The 26,183-nt window shown below is 40.9% G+C and overlaps 1 protein-coding gene across 7 annotated transcripts in view; it reads left to right on the top strand.

The window, feature by feature from the left end:
- The window catches only part of gse1.L (Gse1 coiled-coil protein L homeolog), a 296,035-nt gene extending 269,852 nt beyond the window's left edge, over positions 1–26,183 (top strand). For 3 of the 7 annotated variants that reach the window (XM_018257972.2, XM_018257974.2, XM_018257976.2), the window contains 15 exons: positions 5,211–5,429; positions 13,194–13,393; positions 14,646–14,821; positions 15,808–16,005; positions 16,100–16,279; positions 16,624–16,952; positions 18,694–19,021; positions 19,385–19,995; positions 20,199–20,311; positions 20,413–20,683; positions 21,167–21,274; positions 22,015–22,443; positions 23,030–23,302; positions 24,228–24,331; positions 25,026–26,183. In XM_018257972.2, coding sequence (XP_018113461.1) covers positions 5,211–5,429; positions 13,194–13,393; positions 14,646–14,821; positions 15,808–16,005; positions 16,100–16,279; positions 16,624–16,952; positions 18,694–19,021; positions 19,385–19,995; positions 20,199–20,311; positions 20,413–20,683; positions 21,167–21,274; positions 22,015–22,443; positions 23,030–23,302; positions 24,228–24,331; positions 25,026–25,160 — 3,674 coding nt within the window. In that variant the 3' untranslated portion in view covers positions 25,161–26,183. Of the gene's footprint in view, positions 1–2,296; positions 2,580–5,210; positions 5,430–13,193; positions 13,394–14,645; positions 14,822–15,807; positions 16,006–16,099; positions 16,280–16,623; positions 16,953–18,693; positions 19,022–19,384; positions 19,996–20,198; positions 20,312–20,412; positions 20,684–21,166; positions 21,275–22,014; positions 22,444–23,029; positions 23,303–24,227; positions 24,332–25,025 lie in introns of those variants that run through there. The other 4 variants (XM_018257973.2, XM_041590198.1, XM_018257979.2 and 1 more) reach the window with 2 other exon arrangements.

Here is a 26,183-nt window from a genome sequence, read left to right as displayed (position 1 = left end):
ATTTAGTGTGGGACATCATGTCATGGGTGGCTGGCCACCACCACACTTCAGAAATACTGCATTCGCCTGATATTAATTTTCATTCATTGATTTTCTCAGGATTAATATATACTCTGTGAAAATAACAGTATAAGCAGCAATATAATAGCAATTGATTTCATGCAATAAATCTAGTTTTAATGGCCTAAAGGCTCAAGGTACAGTATATTGCTGCCATTGCAAGGCTAGGCAAATGTAGGACTCAAGCCCATGGCACTAGCTGAGCAAAAACCTAATTTTAATTGTGCCTAATTCTCATTAGATGGTCATGACTGTATCTAGCTATTTTTGATATACCAAGTGTATTTTCTTGGGGGCTGTAATTATATGCATGGTTTTTATAGTAGTTGTGTTGTACAAAGGTTAAATTTCATTTGTGTGGTTTAATATTCTGGTACAGGTATGGGATCTGTTATCCAGAACCCCTGTTATCCAGAATGCTCCACATTACGGAAATGCTGTCTCCCATGAACTCTATTTTATCAAAATAATTTTTTTTTAAATGATTTCCTTTTTCTCTGTAATAATAAAACAGTACATTGTACTTGATCCAAACTAAGATATAATTAATCCTTACTGGAAGCAGAACCAGCCTTCTGGGTTTATTTAATGTTTACATGATTTTATAGTAGCCTTATGGTATAAAGATCCAAATTATGGAAAGTTCTGTTATCCGTAAAGCCCCAGGGCCTGAGCATTTTGATAACGGGTCCCATATGTGAACTATAGATAACTATGGTCTGGGGCCTGACTCTTGATACCAAATTTCTGCCCTTGGAATCCTCTGCTTTAGTTGAGTGGCAATAGGCTTGAGTGGCTATCGGTCAGTTCCGAAATGGGACAAGAAAATGTAAGAGCTTGTGTGACTTGTTGGCTGGTTTATAATGCAGTGAAACAATTAGGAGTAAGGAGTAAAGAAAAGCTACAGCTCCTCATGCCTTTTGTGGTTCTGATCATTTGCATGTAAGATAGCTAAAAAAAATTGTCTACAATGCAATTTTATAATTTTTAGTCCAGACTAGTAGTATTCATACATTAGGATATCAAAGTGACAAAACTGAGGTTATAGGGCCAGAAAGAACCTAAGGCATTTGCTACATTGCATCAGTGTAGAGGTGGACCTGCAAGTAAATCAGTGAATTAGTACTGTATGTTACTACTAAAGCTACCAAAGCGAGAATATAAGCCATTTATATAAGCCATAGCTTGGAGCCCATTCTTCTACCCCACCCCAGTCTTACTAATGGCAACAGAAGGGGATATTTCTAAAGGCGCACAGCAGGGTGACAGAGCTTCTCGCTGTAGGGAACATGCTTGAGGGTCAGCCAGTAATTAAGCTTCCTAAATGTGGAGTGAATGAATGAGAATCCTGCTTATTATTAACCTTTTGGGACGCCTTGGTACTTTCATTAGGCTTTTTTTGGCTCATGAGAGTTATGTTGGCTGTGAAAACAGAGAGAGAAGGTATTTGCTACCCTCTGCTAGATCGGAGTCCGGACTGACCTAAAGATCCTGCCTTCCGTCTGCTTTGTGGATGGATGTCATGGCTTTTGCTATAGCCTATAAAGTAGTCTGTGCATCTCTGATCCTCGTATTGGTCCTTTTATGCCCTGGGGTATAGCAGTGGTCATGTGCAAATCACCCTGTGAATGTTTCTCTTGTGTAGGAGGGGACAGGGGGTTGTGTGTGAGATGTATGCTCTGTATTTGCCCCCTGGCTACTGTCTCCTCTTAACTCTGAAAGGATCTTGTCTGGACCATGAGTAATTTTAATGTCTCGCAAGATGAATGTGGCTACTTGGGCTGTCTTCTAAACTATTAACTAATGCCAGTGGCTTTTTTTTCCACTGGATGTTCTATTCAGATGTCAGACCACTTTCCTAACACCTTCTCAGAGGCGTCTGTACAAATGACTCCCATCAATACAAGTTAAAATTCCGTACAACAGGCGATTGCTACAGAGCATACTTGCTTTCTTCTCTCATAGCTTCCTTGTTCTTTTTCTTCACAGCAGAACTTTTCTGATAGATGAGATGAGCCGCAGTTACTAAATGCCTTGTAACAGCACTGAACACTTTTATATTCTTGGGAAAGTGGGGGGGGGGGGGGTATGAGTATATCATATGTAGATACTTGTGCCTTTTTTATTTGCTCTGTAGCTGTTATCTCCTCCTTTCTAGTGAAAAGATGGGAGGACACAGTGGGGTCAAACGCCCCCGATGAAGGATTGAATAGACTCCTCTGCTGTGAGTCTCATGACAAAACGGCCAGTGTTATCTGCAGGCAGCCTGGCTGGGGGAGATGGGGCCAGCCCATGTGACGCTGGTGGCAGCTGTTAGAGCCCGAGTGTCAGCTTGTTTTCACAAGGCAAGTGTGCTGTTGCTTTGTTAGATAAGCCCGGGACGCTGGAGGAGGATAATGCTGTGTCTCGGAGCCTTTATTTGGCGAGTGTGTGCCTTAATCCATCGACTCAGCAGAAATTAAGACAAAAAAAGAGGAAGAAAGGAGCTTCATGACAGCCAGCCTCTTCTGTTTCCCGTAGTAAGCTGGGCTGTTTATATTCTCAGGGTTTGTGACTGTGCAAAGGTGGTTGGGGGGTCAGTCTCCTGTTCTTTGTCTTTCTGCCTCAAAAGTCTCTTCTTCCTTCTTTCATTCAGTTCTTTCTCACTCTGTCCCCCCCCCATACTTCTGATTTTTAACTAGCTTGCCTTTTGGGGTTGTCCTTTTTAGCTGTGTGTAAGACACATTCTTCAACTAATGACCCTCCCTTTGTCTAGCCCATAGATTTGCTTCTTGTTGGAAGTTAGCTTTGCCTCTATTTGCTTTTCTTATCACCGTTAACACTTACTCTAACAGAGTGCTGTGCTGATCTATGTAAGCGTTGCTGCCTGGAAAGAATAAGCGTTGCCTCCAGGTTTTGGGCCTGTCATTCTTTGCCCCCAACTCTGTTGGAGATGCTACGGTGTATTTGGCTCTTTCCTCTGTAAGGGATTTCTCTGCTTCCCCTCTCCTTGTATGACTGCTGCTCTCTCCCCTCTCTATCCTCCTCCAGCTCAGTGCTGCTCTCTGCTTTCCTTGGAAGGTGTATGTTAAGAGCATGTCTATTATTTTCATTTCCCTTCCCACTGCCTGATCCCTTGGTGACACAGACAAGAGAGGGCTTCTGATCCTCAGACTTCAGGTCTAGCAGAGCATGCAGTTGGCAGGCATTTTTGCCTGGGGGAAATTCTTCCTGCCTTCCTCTTTGATGCATCTCTCTCAACGCGTAGGTGGAAGATCTGTGGTCTTTTCATTTCCCCCTGCTTCAATAGTACAGATTAGACTGTGCATATGCATTATACAGTAAATGCTGCTGTTAGCTTCCACTCACATGCATGACCATCACAATTACATTTCTTTTGCCCATCTGAGAGTTTGGATTTTCTAGCAATTGAAAGGTGACTCGGCTGTTGTTGTTGGTGACCAAACCGAACTGTGAGTGTTCTTTATGGTGATGTGTAGGTTTTTAGGAAAGCTTTACCACCAATAGACAGGAACAAATCTTGGTTTGTGCCCCGGTGGTAGTCAATATAGAACAATTCTAGCATGTTGATGTCTTAAGTTTTCCATGATGGCCAAACTCCATCTGTGTCAATTGTCTAAAGTGCAAATGATGATATTGCCATTTTGTAAACAGATAACCTATTTCAGAAGAATTTCTGAGATGTGGTATTCACTAAAAAAAAAACATGTACCTAACTTTTCTTTATATCTGCATGCAGAAATTCATTAGTTAGTAAGTTTTGTCTCATGACTGGGAGCCCTGATATTCATGAACAATCTGCTTCATAATGGGCTTTTGTACCTTTAAGAGCCCTGCAGTGCTGTGTGCAGGAAGGGGTTGTGTTATTATCCCTGTATCTTGAGACATGTCCTTGCTTGCTGTTACTACTGGGAGTGAAAGAGGCCTTGAGGAGCTATCTCAGAGCAAGACCCTTTCTCTCCTTTCACATCTCAGTCAGCCAGCTGCCTAGCCCTTCCTTCTCTAGAGATTTGTGCGGCACACTGATGTCAACAAAGGATTTACTGTGTCACACATCCGCTAACACATACCCTGTGTGTAAGGGGGAACTCAATGTTTCTGCGTGCTGATTTGCTTCCTTGTTGACCTTTTTGCTGTACGTTTGACCTACGTTTATATTATTTTGTATGCGGGTCTCCTAACATGTAATGAGAAAGCTGCCCCTACAAAATGCATTAATACATTCACCTTAAAGTTCTTTTGTCGCCTGGCAAGTGTCTGTGTTGACATATTACGGCTCTTGACTGTCCATTGTGGATGCTGTATTGTTGGCTGAAAGTACCTCATCATCTCCTGCAAGCTACACATAGCATCCATCCTACAGTTTAGGTATAAGATCACTTACAAAAGCCAATGTAATATTCAGCTAGCCGGTCTCTGCTTTGGACCCTGTAAAGCACCCTCTGCTAGACATTCCAATGGACCTAATGGAGTTCATAGCTGAAAACAGAAAATATGGTCACTTGACAAGCAGGGACTAATGCCTACCTTTTACTTTATAAGCAGCCTAGTTGTTCAACCCACACTCTAGCAACAATGTTCAATGCAGTTTTACCATTACTACATAGAGGTGATCACAATTAGCAAATATCCAGTGTGCCCTGATTATTTCATAGGCATAACAATGCCTTAATTGTGCAGTGTGTTGCTTTATTAATACATAATTTGTGATGAAGGCCAGGAAAAATTGGCATTCTGATGAAGTTGTAGGCCTACCTGAAATACGCATTACATTATGCCTTCATTTTCCCTAATAACTGCTAATGTACTGTGTTCTGGGAAGGTCATGTAGGAGTGTATGGCCCAGCTGGGACAAATAGGGACTAAAATGTGGATACTGAATGTGGTATGAAGCTTTAGCTTGGGGGGTCTCTGCTTTATAATACTCTAAAGTTACCCCTTGACTAAGGAAACAAATTGGCAAGATATTCTGCTATGCATTGCTTTGTGTAGAAAAGCAGTTATTTACCATTGGGAGATGTTCTAACTAAAGGAAGCATCTGTATAAATTGTGATTATAATCATTAGTTGTAAAGTCTTATTTATTTTCTTCGGAAGCATCATTCTGTTTGGCTTTATTTTTCCTTTTTATTTTCTTTCCCTTGTTTCAGGCATGAACCATGAGCCAAAGTCACCTTCCATAGGAATGCTTTCTACAGCCACACGGACCACGGCCACTGTCAGCCCCCTCACTCCCTCTCCCCTCAATGGCACCCTGGTACCCAATGGCAGCCCAGCAGCGAGCAGCGCGCTATCTGTCCAGTCCGCACCCTCCTCCAGCTTTGCTGCTGCGCTGCGTAAACTTGCAAAACAGGCAGAGGAGCCCAGAGGTAAGAGAAGATGCTTGGAACCTTGTGTTGTGCATGTCTCCGTGCTAAAGCAAAGCTCTACTCCATCCTGGGGGGTGGGTGAGAGGCAATGCAAATACTGCCTTTTTACAAATAAAGAATGTATAGCTTCTCTTCTGAAGCACAGGGATTCAGAAAGATCCTTTAAAGTCATTTCTGGGTTAATAAGAACACATTGCCTGAAGAGGGTGGAGATGTAAGCAAAGAGCATCCAACAAGTTTCCTGGGTCTTCTTCAACTCCTCAGGCATGAAGTAGGGGCTTACATAGCTGGGTTTAGGAAACTGATCCATTGCAAGTGAATAAATGCACTGAATGTCTTACTAGACATTGACTGTTAAAATCAGGGAAGCTGAGAGCAATCCAGCCATTGATTTTCCAAACTGGTCTCTCTCAGCTTCTGACGGGAAACCGCGTCTCTCCCTGAAGGGTTTTGTCAGCTTTGATAAGTATTAAATATATGTTTGTGTGTGTGTGTGCTTGTGATTATCATCTCCTGAGGAATTCAGCAGCGTAAGAACTCTCCAAATGTTTTTTTTTGTCTAATTACATTTACAAGCCATCTCATACCAAAAAGGTGAGGCTATCTGTAGCCGTCTGCTGCTCCATAAACAAATGATAGCATGTTGTGTTGCGTATGGCACTTAAGCCTATCTTCTCTGTGATGGCTGTGGTATTGAACACTTGCTGCCACTTTATGTGTTGCCTGACAACTTGTATATGCTGTTGAATTACTGTCTGGGTAATTAATATTGTCATGTTGGGTTTTTCCTTATCACAACGTATGCTATATGGGCCTCCCTCCAGCTTTGCATAATGCTCCCTATCCACTGTTGGTCAGTTGCTGAGAGAGAATGCTCGGCCTACGTGAGCATTAATATCTCATCTGTGTGTTATGGCCTAGTTTGGCCCACAGCTGATCTGGTTTTGATATTTTTTTACATGCAGGACTGTTGGTTGCCTTTACCACACACAGGAAGTAAGAAAAAACAGCTGAAGAAAAGAGATAATATACGGTGCCACAGTATAGTTCCTGTTAACAACCTGGCACAGTATCCATTTTTGTTAGGGAGTTATATAAACAAAAATATTAGGTTTTAATAAGTTTAAAGTCAAGTTTTTATGTTAACAGATACCAGAGACTATTTGGAATGCAGAAAATGTGGTGACTTTTGGCTTTTATTCTTAAAGGAGAAGGAAAGGTTAAAACTAAGTAAGGCTTATCAGAAAGGTCCACCTTAATATACCAGTAAACCCTCAAAGTAGTGCTGCTCTGAGTCCCCTTTCAAAAGAAACACTGCATTTCCTTCCTTCTATTGTGTACACATGGGCTTCTGTTTCAGACTTCCTGCCTTCAGCTTAAACCTTCTTGCCCCGGGCGTGAGCATGCTCAGTTTGCTCCTCTTTCCCCCCCCCCACCTCCCTTCTCTGCTGTAATCTGAGCTCAGAGGTATAAGTGAGCAGGGAGAGACGCAGGAAGTGAAGCCACACCAAGCTAATACTGCAGCTGCTATCCTAAACAAATGGCTTCTAGAGCTTTTTACTCAGGTATGGTAAATCATTCTACAGATTAAATATAGCATTCCAGCTTGCACTATTGCAGCTAATCTATTAGCAATAAAATGCCAGAACTAGGGTTGCTACTTGTTAAGTAGTGAATAGTTTGATTTTTCTCAGGGCTGTTCGGGTCACAAAATATCTGTTTAGGTTTTACAAGGTTGACAATCTGGCCAATAGCCACCTCTGACCCCTCCCCATATTTCATGACCCACCCTATATATCACTGCTCTGCCCCTGATGTTATCCCACCATCGTCTTATCTGGTTTTTGCCAAGGTCGAAGGTGGGAAGCCTAAACTGAACTTAGTTTGCCAGCCCATAAGTTCAGCAGTCCTACAACAGCAAGTTATTGGTGGTATACTAGGGGGCCGATTCACTATGGGTCGAATATCATCGAGGGTTAATTAACCCTCGATATTCGACTAGGAACTAAAATCCTTCGACTTCGAATATCGAAGTCGGAGGATTTAGCGCAGATAGTACGATCGAAGGATTATTCCTTCGCTCGAACGATTAAATCCTTCGAATCTAAGGATTTAAATCCAACGATCGAGGGAATATCCTTCGATCAAAAAAAGTTAACCAAGCCTATGGGGACCTTCCCCATAGGCTAACATTGACTTCGGTAGCTTTTAGATGCCGAACTAGGGGGTCGAAGTTTTTTTTAAAGAGACAGTACTTCGACTATTGAATGGTCGAATAGTCGAACGATTTTTACTTCGAAACCTTCGATTCGAAGTCGTAGTCGAAGGTCGAAGTAGCCCAAGAAAACCCTTCGAAATTCGAAGTTTTTTTTACTTCGAATCCTTCACTCGAAGTTAGTGAATCGGCCCCTAGGAGTCACGGATATTCACTGCTAAAGGGCTAAGGTATCCCTGGACTGGAAAAGAAAGCCAAAATACGTGACTACACTAATTCTTTGTGCAGTTTTTTTTTATACATGTGCTTATACAGTCTTGTATGATTTGATCTTTGAGCCCCTATAATGAAGGCCAGAAATGTTGTAGAGTATTAAACTATTTTATTTGACTGTTTAAAGTTCTGTGGGGTGGGGATCCTTATTTCTCCTAGAACTCCATGGAATTCCACTCCAAACTTATTGCCTTTATCATAGACCTGGCACATTTAGGGGCAGACTTATCAAGGGTAGAATTTAGAGTTCATGGGAGTTTGTAAAATTAACTTGAAATTTGGGAAAAAACAACCAATTGAAATATAAAAAAAAATTAGAATTTTTCAAACTCAGGTGAATGGGATTGGCCCGCAAACTTGAATCTAATTTGAATCAAATTAGATTTTGAGTTTTTATTTCCTCTGAAAAAAAACTCGATTTTCAGGAAGGCTGCAAACAACTTCAAATTAATCCCAAGACGTCCCCCACAGGCTAAAACAGCAATTCGGCAGGTTTAAGGTGGCGAATAGTCGAATTCAAATTCTTAAAGGGCCAGTACATAATAAATTTAAAAAATAAAATTAAAATTTTTTTAAAAACTCAAATCGAATTTTAACTATTCCCTAGTTGCATTCCATTCCAAAGAAACCTCAACTTTTCATTTGTACCCTTGATAAATCTGCCCCTTAGTGTTTTGATCACCTAAGTCTCCTCACTGAAAGGTCTGTCAATAAAAATAACCTAGATCAATGTTAGCTCATGGCTGCTTCACTCAGTTCTTGCCTCAAACATACAGGTGATACACGGGTCACACAAAGACAGTTGCTGCCAGAGTAACCAGTAGTGTGGGTCCTGGATGGATGATATCCCTAGACATGGGTTGGAAGCTGTTAATAGTCCTAATATGGTTGTTGTATTTGTTTTGTCTCTGTGCTGCAACTGTTGTTCCCTTGTTTGTATTATAGTCTGTATTGTATTTGCATGGTAATTGCTTTTATACTTTCATATGTTCCTGTCTCACTTTCGCTTTGATCATAAGCCGGTCTGCTGTTTCTTTGCATTTTTGTACTTTATTTTGCCATAATGTCTGTATGTTATTATGGCAGTTTATTTTCATCCTCCCCTCAGTTTTAGCTTATTTCTTCTTAGCTCTCCTGTTCCTTCTGTTATCCATTCCATCTCCTACTTCCTTACCCCTTAAGTAGGCAGTCCCTTCCCTTTTATGTCCCTCTGCACCTGCTTCTTCTCCTTTTTTCCCTACATCTTCTGTTAACCCAATTTTCAGCCATTGCGCTATGCACCTGTTCTCCTCTCATTATTTTTCTGTATTTGATCTTGTTTTTGTACTGGTTTTCCTTTCATGATATCTCCTTGTTCCTTCATTCTCTATTTTACTTTTGTCTAGAACTTTAACATTTTCCCTAGGGAACTTGTTTGTTTCATTTTTCTCGCTTGTTGGAGTCTGTGCCTATACTCCATTTTTAAAAAGTGTATACACCAAAAAAGTGTTGTTGGTGCTCAAGACTAATGTTGCCTTCCCTTTTGCTGCCCAAGGAATCGTACCCAGCAGTTTAATTTTAAATCCCACCCTTTAATTCACCCAAATTCCTGTCATTCTGGGTTTTGCCTGTGGCTTCCCTTAGAGTCCAGCCCTGTATCTATTATGGACAATGTGTTTGACAGCTGTCAAGCCCTTACTTCCATTGTTTTATCTCAATTGTTGTGAATCTATTATTTGAGGGTCTTCTGTTGCCAATGACTGAAGTCTTGCCCTTGCGTTGTGTCCCTCTGCCTCTCTAGTTCTCTGCCCCTCTGAGCTGAAAACTGAGTTGGGAATGACAGCTATCTCAATTGACAGCCTATTTTCAGTGAAGAAGGGGAATTTAACGGCCGCAAATTAATTTCATAATTAAGGTAGAAATTACCGGTCGTTTGCAGAGTACATTAATCTCATAAGTGCCCCATTTAGTGTGATATGAGCAGTGCTAGACTGAATGAAGCTGAAATACACTGGAGGAGGAGGGATAAGGGATGGGGGGTTGGGGTGGGGGAGCAGAAGCCTTTTGTAATCCTGCAGCTGGTATATGTATGCCTAGCATTGATATCCTTCCTACAACTTCCCATCCCTGATAATGATGGGCTCCAGCCTCTGTTTTCAAGCTCTGTTTTTCCTGTTCTATTTTAAAAACAGAGGGATTGCTACAGGCTGTGCAGGAAGGGTTATTTTATTTCATATCTACAGTAAGTGTGTATTATGTACCGCTCATGATTTGCTGCTGCAGCTGGGGGATGAGACCGTTTGTCTTTTACAGAGTATGCTGTACATCTGTGTGGCAAATGCCACCTCTTTTTCTATATCATTCTGCATGTTTTCAACAAATGGGCCCCAGTGCCATCATCTGGCCTCATATTGGATCTTTTGTGACCCTGGGGTTTACTACATGGAGCCTGATCTGAGCAGGAGGTTACAGATGTACACATACATGGTGCTTTACAGATATTTGCCTACATGAAGGCTCACTTTGCAAGTCTAAAGGAAGCCATATTCTCTAAGATCCATTCATTTGGTAACCCTGCCCTAAGGTGGGCAATATCGGGTTTTAATCCGATCGTTGATCCTAAAGCCAAATTATTGGATTACAAAGCGGGAATATGAGCCATTGGGAGTGAGGACCACAACAATTAGTTGTTGCGGTCCCTGATTTGACAGTAAATCAAACCTGCCTGATCAGCCAGATATCAGTCGGACGGGCCCATCAGAGGTCCCCATGCTCGAACTGGTCTAAAGGGCCTGAATTGGCAGATTAAATCTGCCCTTGTGCAGCCACCTTAAAACAATTAGGGGATACAGGTGTTTGCCTGTATGGAGCCTCGGCTAATCTCTGCAAGATTATAAAAAGAAGAAATACAAGTGAATAAGACACATTTATTCACTTGATTATGGAGTGTGAGTCCATTTACTGATTTGTTCAACAAAAAGTCGACTAACGCACCCGCATTTGTTCCAGTCCGGTAAGAGTACATACGCTGAATATATTCCTTTGCCTGTTTCCCATTTTCGCTCATTTGTCTGATACCAAGAGGTTAGTGCTTCTACACTGGATATCAGAGGAGACTGAGCTGTTAATTGCACACCTTTGCCAGGCCTGACAGATAAGCTGGCATGATGAAGGAGAAGGCAGGACATAGACAACAAAGGTGACACCACTACACTGGGACTCGTCGGTTCTAATCCCAATTAATTTTATTGAGCAAGTCATCCTAGATGCCAGCAGTTAATTACGCTGATCACACACTCGCTGTTTAATACTGCGCTGAGAAGCTGGAAGCTTTAATACTCTGAGCCGCAGTGTCGTTAATTGCCTGACTTGCTGGGAAGCTATTGATTTTGAATGGTCAGGGACATCTCCTCGGCTCAGAAAGGATTACAGTTCTAATTGTTCCTGGCCTTCCATTAACAAGATATCCTTCAATTGGTGCTCTGAACCTTATCAGCTCCTGTGTGCTCTAATAAACAGACCCTTCCTCACATCCGCTAGCTAATGGGAATAATTTTGTCTCTAGCTGCAGTGATGGGATAAACTGCTGTCTGCCACAGAGTGTACAAATTAAATTCTCTTCAGCCCCAGCTTATACTGTTTATGGACTTTTAGAATGTGATTGGGCCTCATCCTCCTTATCCAGCTCCAAATGATTATTTCACAGGAAGTGATCATGTCTCACTTCCTGTGGTCTCACTTCAGTAGATAGGGGAAATCTGATTGCTAGCTCTTCGGCCAGGCCAGCGTGGCGTTTGAGTTATAACACAGTATAAAAATCTGTCTCCGGCCACAACAATGTATACATGAAATGGCTACAGAGATTGCGCAAAGCTTTTGCAGTGTTTAGTCTGGACGTTCTCGTCCTGATGCAATTAAATGTATATGTGTTGCTAGCATAGTGTTAGAACAGCTACGTCTTTTCTAAAATGACGTTGCCAAACCGAGAGCTCAGGGATCATTGCCAGCACATTTAGATATTTAACCCCGTTTCATAGTTTTGTGAAATGCACTTTGAATTTATTTTTTATTGGCGGGAAGGATTCTGGGTTTCTCTCTGGAAGCCCCTTTTTACTACTGTACAAATGTGTATATCCAGGCCTTCTCCCTCTGCATTTGTCTGTTTTGTTTCTATTTTGGCCTGACTTACATTGAGAACAAATGTTTGATTCTTCTGGATCTATGAGTTGTATGTCCATAGAACAGCTGTGCAATCATATTTTTACCACAATAGATCTAACAACCCCCCAGTATTTCTCATATAAGAAGGAACTTATGAACAGGCCAGGAGGCATCGCACACAGTGCAGAAAACACCATTGTATAACTAGCTGTGTTTACTGAACCATTAATTGCATCTGAACTCGGAAAGAGAGATTATATGTTCCTTAATATCTTAATGGTCTTTGCCTACAAAATGCTGTAAAATAGGTGATCAATCTGTAAGAAGGCATTTTAAACATACATGGTCTATTTGCCTGGGAACATTGTATGACCATAAAAAACAATTAATCCATACATTCATGGGAACTATAACCTGAATTTAGAGCAATCCTATCTAAAATGTTTTGATTGGCTCTGTATCATTCACATTTTATATAAATATTGATAAACTGGCTGATCTCTCAGTTGTTGTTGTTGTTGTTGTGTCCAGCAGTAAAATGATATAAACAAAACCGGTTATTTGTTGGTTCTGTTATATTTACTGTTAACATAAAATGTTTTTTGCCTTTCTTTTTGTGGACTTTGTGGTCTAAAATTTCTGTCAAAAAGTATGCGGGATTAATTCATTTCAATAAAGCAATATTATGAACAAAGTTTCTGCCTAGGGTCATGGGAGTGCACTGGAGTTCATTCAGTGTGGTTGTAGCTTTTGTTTATGAGACTGTCTTTGCACTGGGGGTGGAAGAAAGGGCCACCATATAATTACTTTGTCCAGAATCTAGAATCTTTCATAATGGAGTGATATCATCTTCATAGACAAAACCAGACTGAAACTGCCAAAGTGCTGCAGAATATGAAAAATAAATTAATCACCTCAGTGTTGGAGTAAAAACAGATTTAAACCAAATGGAGCACAAGACTGACCTAGAGAAACTTGGGTTTGAATTTTGGTGGCATCTACAGTTGTAATCTATGTGCTGCATTAAGAAGTTTTGTACATGATGTTTGTTGTTTTTTGGGGTTTTTTTTTTTACTGTTCCAGGAGTTCCAACTGTTGTTTTTTGATGTTTTTAATCTTTTTTTTATTTCCTCCAGGATCTTCAATAAGTAGTGAGTCTTCCCCAGTCTCATCGCCGGCTACTAACCACAGTTCACCTGCCAGCACTCCAAAAAGAGGTCCCATGGGTCCCATCATTGTACCGCCAACTGGTCACAGTGTGCCGAACACCCCGCCTGTAGTAACTATTGCACCTACGAAAACAGTAAATGGAGTATGGAGGAGCGAAGCCCGACAGGTAATTTGCAATAAATTATGGCAAAAAGTAAAGGAAACCAATGGCTTTCGATGTATACTTACTCAAGGAGTGAAAATAAATGTAAATTGCTTAAGTGGACAAAGAAGCCCCAATTACGGAAGCTCCAATACACAGGCCAGTTGCTGATATGGTGCAGAGTGGCCGAAAACAGATTATGATGAGCTATAGGAATTCTTATCTATATACAGTTATCTAATATTGATAGGCCTAATGTAACTGAATTTATTTAAACTGCTAGATTCTGTATTTCTTGACCTGGATGCATGGATATCATATTATATCCATTTTACAGTTTTGCTGTTCAATTCACTGTGCAAATTGTATATTAGTAATAATTCCATTAGAAAATACGGTGTGTGTTAATCTATACACATTAAGGCCGCATGCAGTGGCTTGGCATCCTCCCCCCAAACTCCATTATTGTTATTATTCTATCCTATTACTGTCTTCTTGACCTCATCCCTAGTCCTAATAGTGGCAGGCAGGTCACAGTTCAGGGAAGGTTGAATGCACAGCCCAGCAGGGTGTATGGGTTGGGGGCAGGGATGCTCAACAGAGGGAGGGCTTGCACACACAGGCCTGGGAAGTGAACAGATGTTGGTTCTCATTAAGAATTCCAATCAACGGGGCCCCATCTCTTTCAATTAATTATGGCTGATGTGTCTGGTGGAGGAGAGAATAGATTCCCAGTGAGTCTCTCTCAGCAGCTCACTGAGCCCTGCTTGTTCGAGCTTAGTAAATACATTTTGATGAGGGTATATCTGCCAGCATCTAGTGGTCTGGTCTATGTGGGGCTGTGAATCTACTACTGTCTAAGCATGTATAAAATGCACCCTGCACAAAGACTGTGTACACTAGAGCACTTGTCTGCCTGTGTTCACCCTAGAGAATTGCAGCCTGTTAACGTCCCATCTCCTTCAGTGAGGCTAATGGGGGGGTTTCTGTTTTCTGCTAATAACCGAAACATTTACAGCTAGAATGAAAGACGTGTTTGGATGCAGAACAGAATATTGCCATTTAAATCCATAATGGATCAGTGCTGGAAAGTCATTTAATATATAATAAGTAAATGTTGTTTAGCTGGCCATACATAGGCCTCAAATGGATCTTGATAGATGTACTTGAAAATGGACTGCAAAAGGTATATTAATATAATCAGTTGGGTTGCTATAGCCTCAATGCATTGCAGTTAATGTTACTGATTGTAATGTTCGTATCTTTTTCCCCTCAGCCAGATACTTCCTCCCGAGCCAGCAGCCTCAGCAGAGAACGACTTCTATCTGAACCACAACTGCCTCATGAGAAGAGTGGTGCAACCTCTGTCCCCTCCCACCTGCTCGGAAATGCTTATGCCTTTGCTATTCCACCCAGCGCTGTTGTACAAGATGCACGCTTCCAGCCCTTAAAGTGAGCAGGCATTCGTGCACAGAATAATATTCAGTGATGCAAATGTATATTGCGCTCTTGGTTATTTAAGACAAGTAGGATGCTGCTGTCTGCACATTTGCTCTGACTGGTCTGTAGCTTATTTGGGCATGGTTCATAACCATTCAGCATTATACCATCTTGGTTTGTAGGGTGAGTTGGACAGACATTCTTCCCCATGCTACCCTTGAGCCAAGTTTTAAAGGAAAACTATACCCCTCAAACAATGTAGTTCTCTATAAAAAATATATTGCATAAAACAGCTCGTATGTAAAACCATGCTTCATGTAAATAAACCATTTTCATAATAATATACTTTTTTAGTAGTATGTGCCATTGGGCAATCATAAATGCCATTTTACAAAATAATGGCAGCTCTCTGGGATCGTATGGTGCACACAAACAAACCAAACAAAGTATACTTGTTAGGTCACGAGCCAATTATGCTTACACACTTCTTCCTGTTACAGTTAGAGAGCACAGAGACCATCACGAAATGGTGGCTCAAGGCAAGATGTAAAAGGGCAATATTTACTTTAATGTATATTCCAGTTTGATAAGATCCTTTAATATACCACTTAATATCTGTTGCTCAATTATTCATTTTGGGGGTATAGTTTTCCTTTAACAGGACCCATTGGGTGCTTAGTGTGTGGATGTACAATGGGTTACTATTACCAAGGGATGCAGCTTAGTTAATACTGGACTTGGTGAAAGAGGTACTGGAACCATATGGAGAAGGAAGTAGATTTAGACTACTTTTATTTACTCAGGAGGACCCATGAAACCGTAAAGCTGCTCTCAACACAGGTTGTGCCAGTGAGCTATAAAGCCACCAAAAATGGCATATTGGGAGCCCGGTGCAACTACCCTGTGACATTGGTTTAATGTGGATACATTCCCTATTACTAGCAAAAAAAAACTGGCATTGGAAAAAAGCAGGACTAATAGTTTTCTTCTGATTCCAGCTTGCAGCGGCCAATGCCTCATGTGGTCCCTTCGAGTGCAGTCACTGAGGAATATCTGCGCAGTTTCCGCCCATATCACACAGCTGAAGATCTCCGTATGACCTCCATGCCCCACATTGGCTTGGATCCTGCAACTGCGGCAGCATATTATCATCCCAGTTATCTAGCCCACCACGCTTTTCCTCACCCAGCATTTAGGTAAATAAAAATATTTTTGTTTTTAAATAAGGAAAGTTATTGTTGGTTTCCAGCCATTGTGAAATGATCCAATTTTCTTACTCATTCATTGCAGGATGGATGATTCCTACTGTATATCTGCCCTGAGGTCCCCATTTTATCCTATTCACAGCCCTGGATCTCTCCCTCCCATGCACCCATCTATGCACCTTCACCTCCGATATCCCACAGAGCTTACACATTCATCATTGTCTGCACTGCAGTCAGAACGCATCCAGAGCCTTACAGCAGAGAGGTAAGAGAATAAATGGCACTATGCCCCAAATGACCATAGACAGGACTTTTGTTAATTTTGATAACAAAAGCTGGCTTATGTGTTAAAGGCACCGTCACCATTTTCATAGATGTTAAAACAGTTCCTGAGGTCATAAATGTCAAAACAGTTCCTGAGGTGCACTTGCATTTTGGTGTGTATATATATATATATATATATATATATATATATATATATATATATATATATATATATATATATATATATATATATATATATATATATATATATATATATATATATATATATATATATATATATATATATATAAATCTTGACAGTTATTTTTTTACTTGCTCCTGTAGGCTTCAAATGGATGAAGAACTAAGACAGCGGGAAAGAGAGAGGGAGCGGGAGCGAGAGCGAGAAAAAGAGAGAGAAGCCGACCGGGAGAGAGAAAAAGAACGAGAACGTGAGAGGGAAAGGGAGCGGGAGAAAAAAGAAATGGAGCGAGAGAAGGAACGCGAAAGGGAGAGGGAAATGGAGAGACAACGTGAAAGGACAAGAGAAAAGGAGGCAAGCCTCATGAAAAGTATAGAGAACCAATTTCTGGCTGACTCAGAAGTCCATCCACTCAGGGGTCATCAAGAAGAGCGTGCAAAACTTGCTGAAAAGTCCACTCCAAATAGACATGGTAATTTGCCTTGCCTGCTCCAACTGCATACATGGAAAGCTATACATACTATACAAAGCTATACAAGCTTTAACTTTAGCTTTTTTCTCAACCAATATTTGTACAGTGAAGTTATGTAGATTTCTTTTTTTGCAGCTAAAGTGGTGAACTGGTCCATTGTACTTAAAGGAACGGTAACACCAAAAAAATCAGTAATGAAAATATAATGTACTGTTGTGCTGCACTGGTATAAATGATGTTTTATTCAGAAACTCTACTATAGTTTATAGAAACAAGCTGCTGTGTAGCCATGGGAGTAGTCATTCAAAGCTGAAAAAGGAGAAAAGGCATACCTCCCAACTGTCCCGTGTTTAGAGGGACAGTCCCTCTTTTGACAGCTCAACCTGCAGTCCTTCGTTTGTACTGGAAAGTCCTGGTTTTCTCTGCTCTGAACAGGCAGAAAAAAAAACAATGTTTCTAACTTAATTGGCTTTTGGCAGAGAGCCCATAACAGCCACAGCAGAAGATAAGATACTTTTATAACAATTTCTAGATAAGCAAATAAGTAATTGTAACAGAACTTATCTGTTATCGACTGAGTGCCCTGTGCTTGAATGGCCCCATGGCTACAAAGCAGCTTATTTATATAAACTATAGGTCTTTCTGAAGCAAATGCATGAGTTTTACCAGTGCAGGACAGCAGTACATTATATTGTCATGCCTTTCAAACACTGATCCTTTAAAGTGATTCTGTTGTGATTTTTATGGTTTCCTTTATATTTCCAAATTAAATTGTTTACATTTCAAATAATTCATTCTACCATTCAAGATCTTATTCTTAAAACAACAAATACATTTTTAGCTGTAATATTGGTGTGGAGGCAGCCATCTCCGTGCACTGTGCTTAATTCTGAGTTTTGAGAAGCAGTAAGCACTTCAGGATGGAACTGCTTTAAAACAGATATTGTTTCTCCCCTTCCCATTGTATTCTACGACAATCCTAGGTCGTGTTTGCATTGCCCCACCTAGTGGTAGACATGAGAATAGAACCCAAGCAGGAAAAAGCAGGGGTGTTGCACTTTTTAGCAATGCAAACAAATCCTTCAACAGAGGTGCTATCTGGTTAGCTAGCCATTGTTCTGTTGATAGGCTGTTGTTGGTCTGCTGGGGAGGAAAGAGAGGGGGTGATAGTGCTCCAATTTGCAGTGCAGCAGTAAAGCATGACTGGAGTTTATTAGAGTACAAGTCACATGATCTGAGGGCACTTGGGAAACTAACAATATGTCTAGCCCCATGTCAGATTTCAAAATTAAACATGTCCCATATCCTCTCTGATCGCAGCTCTCGTGATAAACCGATCACTTGTCCCCGACTGCAATATCACATACTCACTCGCTTCAGATCGCTGATCAAAGTACATCCAGGAGGATGGTCAATCTAATAACAACTTGGCTTTATTAAGCTGCATTTTTAAATGACATTGCAGTAGTGGATATGCAAAACGAACGCGTTTCGTGCCTACATACTTGGCACTTCATCAGAGTTAACTCTGAAGTACTTTGATTAGCGCTCTGAAGTGAGTGAGGATGTGCTAACTGTGGTGAGCTCTATATTAACTTACAATCACAGTGCACTGTTGTGATGGCAAAATGCTTACTTTTAAATGGAGCAACTTAGTGTTCACTTTTATGTCCTAAGATAGTGTTCTAAATAGCTTACAGGGCAAAACTATTTTTTTTTTAATTTTTTTTTTATTTTGCAGAAAAAGTAAAAGAATCCACTCTACTATCTACTAAGCTTATCCAGCACTCCATACAACAACCCCAGGCCACACAGCACTCTGTACCCAGCCTCATTTCCAACCATGCTACTTTCACTCCACCCAACAACAGTGCAGCAGCCTCCATTCTGGCCCAGAGGACACAGGAAGAAGAAAAATGGTTAGCTAGGCAGCGCCATCTCCGACAGGAGAAGGAAGACCGGCAATACCAGGTCTCAGAATTCCGTCAGCAAGTACTGGAGCAGCAGTTGGACATTGGAGGGCGACCTGTTAGCCAGTTGGAGACTGAAAGTAGGCCAGAAAATATCAGGTAATCATACTAAAGTTATATTAGAATCAGGTATTCTAATTAGTTTACTGAGTGGAATCCTTAAAGGGCAAGTGAAAAGTGTTATTAAACATTGTTCCTGATGATAATATTTATAACTATATAGCCACCTTTAGCTTTAGCAAGCAGTGCCCGTCGGCAGAAGTGCAGTTTTGGTTTCCAATGTGCAAAAGGGACATTACTAAAATAGAAAAAGTCCCTTCTGGGCTAAGTTGATAAAGATGATGGGAGGTCTCGGTTCTGAAGAAAAGCTGGCGAAGTTACAGTGTGTACCTTACTGTATGTTCATGGTGGCATATGATCATTGTGCATAAAAAGAAACCATTTATTGAATTTCATTTTTAGAATCTTACCTGGTCGCAGTGATGTCAGTGTCCGAGAGCAGTTACAGCATTTTGGAGGTCCTCCACCGCTTATCTCCCCTAAACCTCAGCAGCACACTCCTCCAACTTCACTCTGGAATCCTGTCTCACTCATGGAAAGCTCTACAGAGCACCGCCGTGGCCAAGAATCGCTCCAAATCCATAGTCATACTGCTACTGTCTATGAGCCCAGCCGACAAACGTTGCCTCCAGTTAAGGTAGAGCGTGCTTTCTGTTTTGAGAAGCACCAACAAGAAGAGGAAGAGTTGTCTAGGAGAAGGGAGTTGGTGGAGAAGTATCAGTCACAAAGAGAGTCTTCAGCCATGGAACATGCTGGTTACACACATGCTCCATTCTTAGCTGAACTAGAAAAGTCAACTCAAACCTTTTTGAATCAGCAGAGGACCTCCCTCCAGCAATCTGGGCAGACAGCAGAGGTGAGCCTGCTTCACAAGCCCAGCACGTCCTATCGTCAACCCCCATCAAGGGCTCGAGATCCAATGTTTGTTTATGATGAATTCCTGCAGCAACACCGAAGGCTGGTCAGCAAGTTAGATCTGGAGGAGCGAAGGAGGAAGGAAGCCAGGGAGAAAGGTAAAAAAAAACCTTTTTGTTTGGTCAGAATATTGTTTCTTTGCGTGTTTGCATTTATACAGTATTCAGCAGGTGCCATATTGTTTCAAGAAATAAAGGGCTATGCTGCAGATGTCAGAGCTATGCAATCATTTTATGAATTTAGCTGAGTGTATACTTAAAGTTATGATTATACTGGCTAACATGGCTTTTCTGTTTCTAAGGTTATTACTATGATCTTGATGACTCCTATGATGAAAGCGATGAGGAAGAAGTGAGAGCACATCTTCGCCGTGTGGCAGAACAACCTCCCCTTAAACTCGATACTTCCTCTGAGGTAAGGTTTGCTATTCTGTTACTAGAGCAACCACCTTCATGTCTACCTTGTGATTCTTGGGCTGATGGGCAGAATTTCTTTGTCTGTATCTATTCTAACAGAAGGTGGAGTTCCTTCAGATCTTCGGCCTTACAACTCAGCAAGAGAGAGAACGACTTCTACAGGAGAAAAGAAGGAAGAGGCGGAGAATGCTCAGAGAGAGGAGTCAGTCACCACCAACTGTGCAGAATAAGAGGCAGACTCCATCACCGCACTCACCTCTCTCTACAAGGTTTAGCCCTGATGATCTCAACAACAGCCCAAATCTAGAGGAGAAGAAAAAATTTCTTACATTCTTTGACCTTGCACATATCAGTGCTGAACGACGGAGAGGTGAGACAACACATTCATAACCAGATAAAAATGCTATAGCTCACAGCTTGCCTCCTATAACTTATAAAGATTTTACTTCAAAGTATCCAAGTTATAGCCTATAGACCTTATTATATTATTTAGTTATTTAGCAGGGATTCTTAACCTATGGGATGAGAGACAAAAACAACTGCCTCCTTTTAACAACAGAAAAACGGTTATACATAATATTTAAAATATGATCTTTAAATAAATATTTTATAAATATTAAAATTTTCTCATTCTAAATACATTTTTTGGGATGTAAAGCAGAATCCCCGACTTAAGTATGGTTATTTGAGAAAAGGGTTTATAAACGCTGCTAAATATTCTTCTGTGTGGAAATGTTGTACAGTTTTACATACTGCAAGTGCCTCATTGCAGAATCTCGAGCAGTTCAAGTTTGCACTTAATTCTCTAGTACAGCATTAAGTGGACTAGATTAAATTTTTTGTCTGTTTTCAGACAAAGAAAAGTTGGTTGAAATGCTGGAAGCTATTAAACAGAAGAAGTCAGAGGCTGAGGCATCCAAAACTGCACCCCCGTGTCGCACTCCTTCTGCTCCCCCTGCAGGTAAGGCATCAATGGCCAGAATGAGCCTTACCCAGTCTGTCCAGCAAGGGCAATAATCTATGCCACATTAAACTGCAATTTAATGAATATCCATTAGTATGCCCACCCAGATGTACTGGGTATTCTCTTTTGCATATTGGGCACCTTAGCATAAGTGCAGGTTTATTCTAATAATAATAATAAAAATATAATAAAACTATGCAATGTATTGTCTTTTCAGTTTAGTCCTTGTGTTCAAGATCAAATTTCTCTCACACAATCCAGGCACATAAAAATAAATGTAATGAGGAAGCATGCTCATTTACTATGAAATAATCGGTAAATAAGTTATATTACTTGTCACATGTAGGCTGGTACTCCAGTGCTAAAAAAAAAACAAAGCTGCCATGCTTGTTTGCTTATATTTGCCTATTGCCAGAGGAGGGTGATAAAAAAAAAAAATCAAGCTGCCATGCTTGTTTGCTTATATTTGCTTATTGCCAGAGGAGGGTGATAAAAAAAAAACTCAAGCTGCCATGCTTGTTTGCTTATATTTGCCTATTGCCAGAGGAGGGAGCTAATGCTTGAACACTTTGCATTCCTTGACTTATACATCCATTACTGCAATGTTGAGAACACTGACAAGCCAGATCAGCATAAAGAAGCATGAATTGGTCTACCAGAATGTTTTTGTACTGTTTACAGCAAGCTCAGTATGTCGACATTTCTTAATATGCCCTTCTCTTGTCCTGTTCTTTCAGTCACAGTATCTGAAGAACAGGTGGCATCACAGTCTTCTGTAGAGTGTGACAGACCACCATCCCTTCCTTCTACATCAGGCACAGTCCCACTACCAGAGCCAGTAAAAGTTCCAGAAGCTGGTGGATCAGATCAGCCTAAGCCTTTGGAGCTCATAAAGGTCCCCCCTCTGTCTCTTGCTGCCCCATCTACTTCTTCAGTTGCACCAGCCACAGAGAAGCCAAAGCAAAGTGAGGTTATACCTGGAAAAAGGAGTCTTAGTATCTTGAACTTTGTACGGGGCCACCCTCCCAAAGAGAGCACTGTATCACCACCTCAGAGTGTGAATGGAAGGAGCAAGTCTTGGGGGCCATTTATAGCTGAGGAATTTGCACACCAATTTCACGAATCTGTGTTACAGTCGACTCAGAAAGCCCTACAGAAGCACAAAGGTGAGAGCAGATGTCATCTACCCTCATTTATTTGTTCAGGCCAGGTTGCCTGATCTGTCTGGTGTCACTCTCGACTTTTGATATGTCAATTTAGACTAGATAGCTTGACATTTTACTGTGTGTTATGGTGACCATATAATGGCCTTATAAAAGATGCTCCAGACCAAGGCAGCAGTTTAGCGGCACATGTATGTTGCTTTTCAACAGCCCACCCTGCTTAAAGGAGAATTCAACCCTAAAGTAAAAAAAAACATACTCCCCTACCCTACATAGACCCCCCAGCCTAGCTTCTACCCTGGGCAAATGCCCCTTACTCTTTACTAACCCCTCAGTGCAGATTCTGTCCAGCAGAGTTCACGGCAGCCATCTTCGTGTTTTCGGTAATCTTCAGTTAGTAAGTGCCGCATCGGCGCATGCGCAGATGGAGCAATTTTCAGATTCGCAACAGCTGTGCATGCGCCGACAGTCACGGAAATTGCCAAAGAGCTGCTCTCATTGAATATTTTGTACAGGTATATCATTTTAATCAGATATTTAATGAGACTTATGCAGTAATGTAAACCTTATTTTAATCCTGGGTTTACAGGAGTTTCAGCTATGCACTGTGCAGAACAGAACCACAAATCTGATGCCTCTGTTCATTATAACATTCCTGAGCTGCAACACTCCAGCCGGCCAACAGCACCACATCAGAATGGCCAGCAAGTGCCTGGACAGTCAGTAGTAGGGTGTGTGCAAGCACAGCAAGAGACAAGTACTGAGGAGGAAACAACTGATGAAGAGGAGGAAGAAGAGCCACCCAGGCCTAAGTGGCAGGGGATTGAGGCAATATTCGAAGCCTATCAGGAACATGTGGAAGGTAAGCGTGCACTTTTTAAATAGATTTTTCTTTTATCTTAGATCTTATCTATTGGTGATTAGAACTGTAGCATACTTTGCACTTTTTGTTAGCAGTTCTACCCAAAGAAGACACAGGTGTGCTTTTGAGGTTAATCAAACAAACTCTGTGCCTTGTTATTTTGTAGAATGAAAGAAAAGTTACTGGGCAATGGTCACACACACACACACACACACACACGCTTCCCTCACAATCAGTAGAACCTGTTACTATTACTTTGCTGCTTCAGTTGGTGGTGACACTGGGTTGAATTCCTTAAAATTCCAGTGAAAGATTGTGTGCCTTACAGGGAGGAGAGTTGGTGGACAACGCTTGCATGTAAAGGGGAGAGATTTATCCTGCTGTGCTGGGATAATGGAAAAATACTATAAAATAAACCAGTAGGTACATGTTAATTGCTATTGTGCGCTCTAAGCCAAGGAGGGCAAGCAGCTGTGGTACAATGCACAGAGAGAGATCATCAGGGCAAAGGGAATCCTGCTGAAAAAGGCCGAATCCCGAACCGAATCGGTGCATCCCTAACCTAATAAAGAATTATGCTGCACGTATAGATTATGGAAGGTTTGCATTACAGAAGGTTCAGAAAATGTTTACCTCATTATTTTATTCAAGGAATGCGGACTACTTTCAAAATATAGTTAGGGGTTATTTATTATGGTTTGAGTTGTGTTTTCCATGAAAATTAGAGTTTTCCAGTTGATTTTTTTGGTCAAAATTCATATTTCTGGGTTATAAAAGACTCCAATTTTATCGAGTTTTTTATATATATATATATATATATATATATATATATATATATATATATATATATATATATATATATATATATATATATCCGTGAAGCGCCTGTTTTGGGACTAAAATGTACTACTTTGTTTCTTTGCAGAACAAAACCTGGAACGGCAGGTTCTGGAGAAGCAATGTAAAAGACTAGAATCCCAGCACTATAACCTGAGCCTGACAGCTGAACAGCTGTCACACCACATGGCAGTAAGTGATGGCTCTGTATATTAAACTCTCTCTTCACAGCACCTCTCAGAGGTTAAAAGCATATTTGAGTGTGCAGTCTTTCTAACCATGGTTTGCAAAAACAGCATTGTAGTGCTTTGCGTGGGAAGTTCCTCTATCCTGGAAGAGAGCATGGACCAGTGTCAGACTGGCCCACCGGGATACCAGGAAAACTCCCAGTGGGCCCTTGTGCTGCTAAACATTTGACCTATTTCATTGCCATTCCCTATTTCTATGAGAACAAAGAGGCTAAATAGATAGAATAATAGATTATAGTATGTATAACTAAAGAGACTAGGAGAATAGAGGTTGAGTGAGGAGAGAGAATTATAGTACTGAGAGTAGACCCCTGGTCTAAATTTTCTTGGTGGGCCCCTGTTCTAAGTTTTTTGGGTGGCTCCCTGGTCTCCCAGTCCGACACTGGCATGGGCCGTTGCTAAGGTAGTTCATTAAATCAGCAAGCTGCATTATAACAGTGTGTGAAAGAGCAGGCAGTGAGAAATGCAGGCAAAATGGATTCCTTTATTCTGCTTGGCAACATGTCTTTGACTCCATAAGTGTGTTTCATTTCCAGCTGTATATCTGTAAATGGTCAATTTGATTCATTGGCACACTGAACTTTTGACATGGTGGGATTCCTACTTTTAGTCTATTTACCGTGCGTCTCTCCCCACAGGACTTGATGAGCCAGAAGCAAAAGGTGGCACTGGAGAGAGAAAGATTACAAGCTGAACTAGAACACTTTAGGAAGTGCCTTGTTTTGCCCACAACACCATGGTCTAGAGGATACTTCAAAGGCCACCACAGGTGACATCTTGTCTTGCACTAGGTTTGATCGTACAGTATAGAAATATCTATTTTATTATCTTGATATTTAATATTTTTCACTGGGAGGATTGAGAAACACCATTTCATTTCTGTCACATCCTAAACCACCCCCTGGGAGAAAAACAAAAGAAAAAAAAATACATATATAAATATATGAATGTGCCATGCATGACTCAAAGGATTATGAGAGATTGGCAAAGAACAACAGACCTCAGTCAAGGCAAAGCCATGGGCATTTTCTTTACCACATGATTTCTCTGTTGGGACCACATCCCTCATTGACAGACTTTTGGCTGCATCTGACACTACAAGCAACCTAGTGTGCTGTCTGCCCTCTGGACTGTACCAAAGTGGGTGCTTACCTTTCTGAATCCACCCTTTATTGCCACCGTTCTTCAACCGGAAATCACATTGTACTGCTTTATTTATCACTGATTCCTCGTGTCCTTGCCACAAAAAGGAAAAAAAAAATCTATGACTTTTATGCTATAGCTTCTTTTAATCAGAAATTGAATATGCTGAAATTGGAGGTTAAAGACTTATTTCTCTAACACAAAAGGTAATTTGTCCACGCAGAGCTTTGCAGCTTGGAATGGGAATGCACTTAAACCCGGATCTCAGATTGGCTGAAGGTACCTTTTATGAAATGCTTGTCATATGGTCGAGGTTCTATCACTGCAAAGCTGCTACCCACCTCCCATAAGCAAAAGGAAACCAATTGGAATCTAGACATATACTGATCAGGTGCTTCAGCCGCAGACTGTATATATTACAAAAGTTGTTTTGGTTTTTTTTTTTTGTAAGTTTTTATTGGTTTAATTATTGTTATAAAGAAAAAAACAAACTGCCATTTTCAGCGCTTCTGCATTTTTTTTTCAGCCAGAGGAAAATACACGTCTCTTTTAAAGTTGCTATTTAGTGTTTGTATTCTGCTGCTGGTCAGGAATTTATCCTATCAAAGTCTTTTTGAGAAAATTAAAAGTTGGAAAGAGAATTAAAAGTCAAA

The sequence above is a fragment of the Xenopus laevis genome, chromosome 4L (assembly GCF_017654675.1).
Source record: "Xenopus laevis strain J_2021 chromosome 4L, Xenopus_laevis_v10.1, whole genome shotgun sequence".
Taxonomy (NCBI): domain Eukaryota; kingdom Metazoa; phylum Chordata; class Amphibia; order Anura; family Pipidae; genus Xenopus; species Xenopus laevis.
The sequence above is the reverse complement of the archived record's forward strand: the minus strand, read 5'-3'. Positions and strand labels throughout refer to the sequence as shown.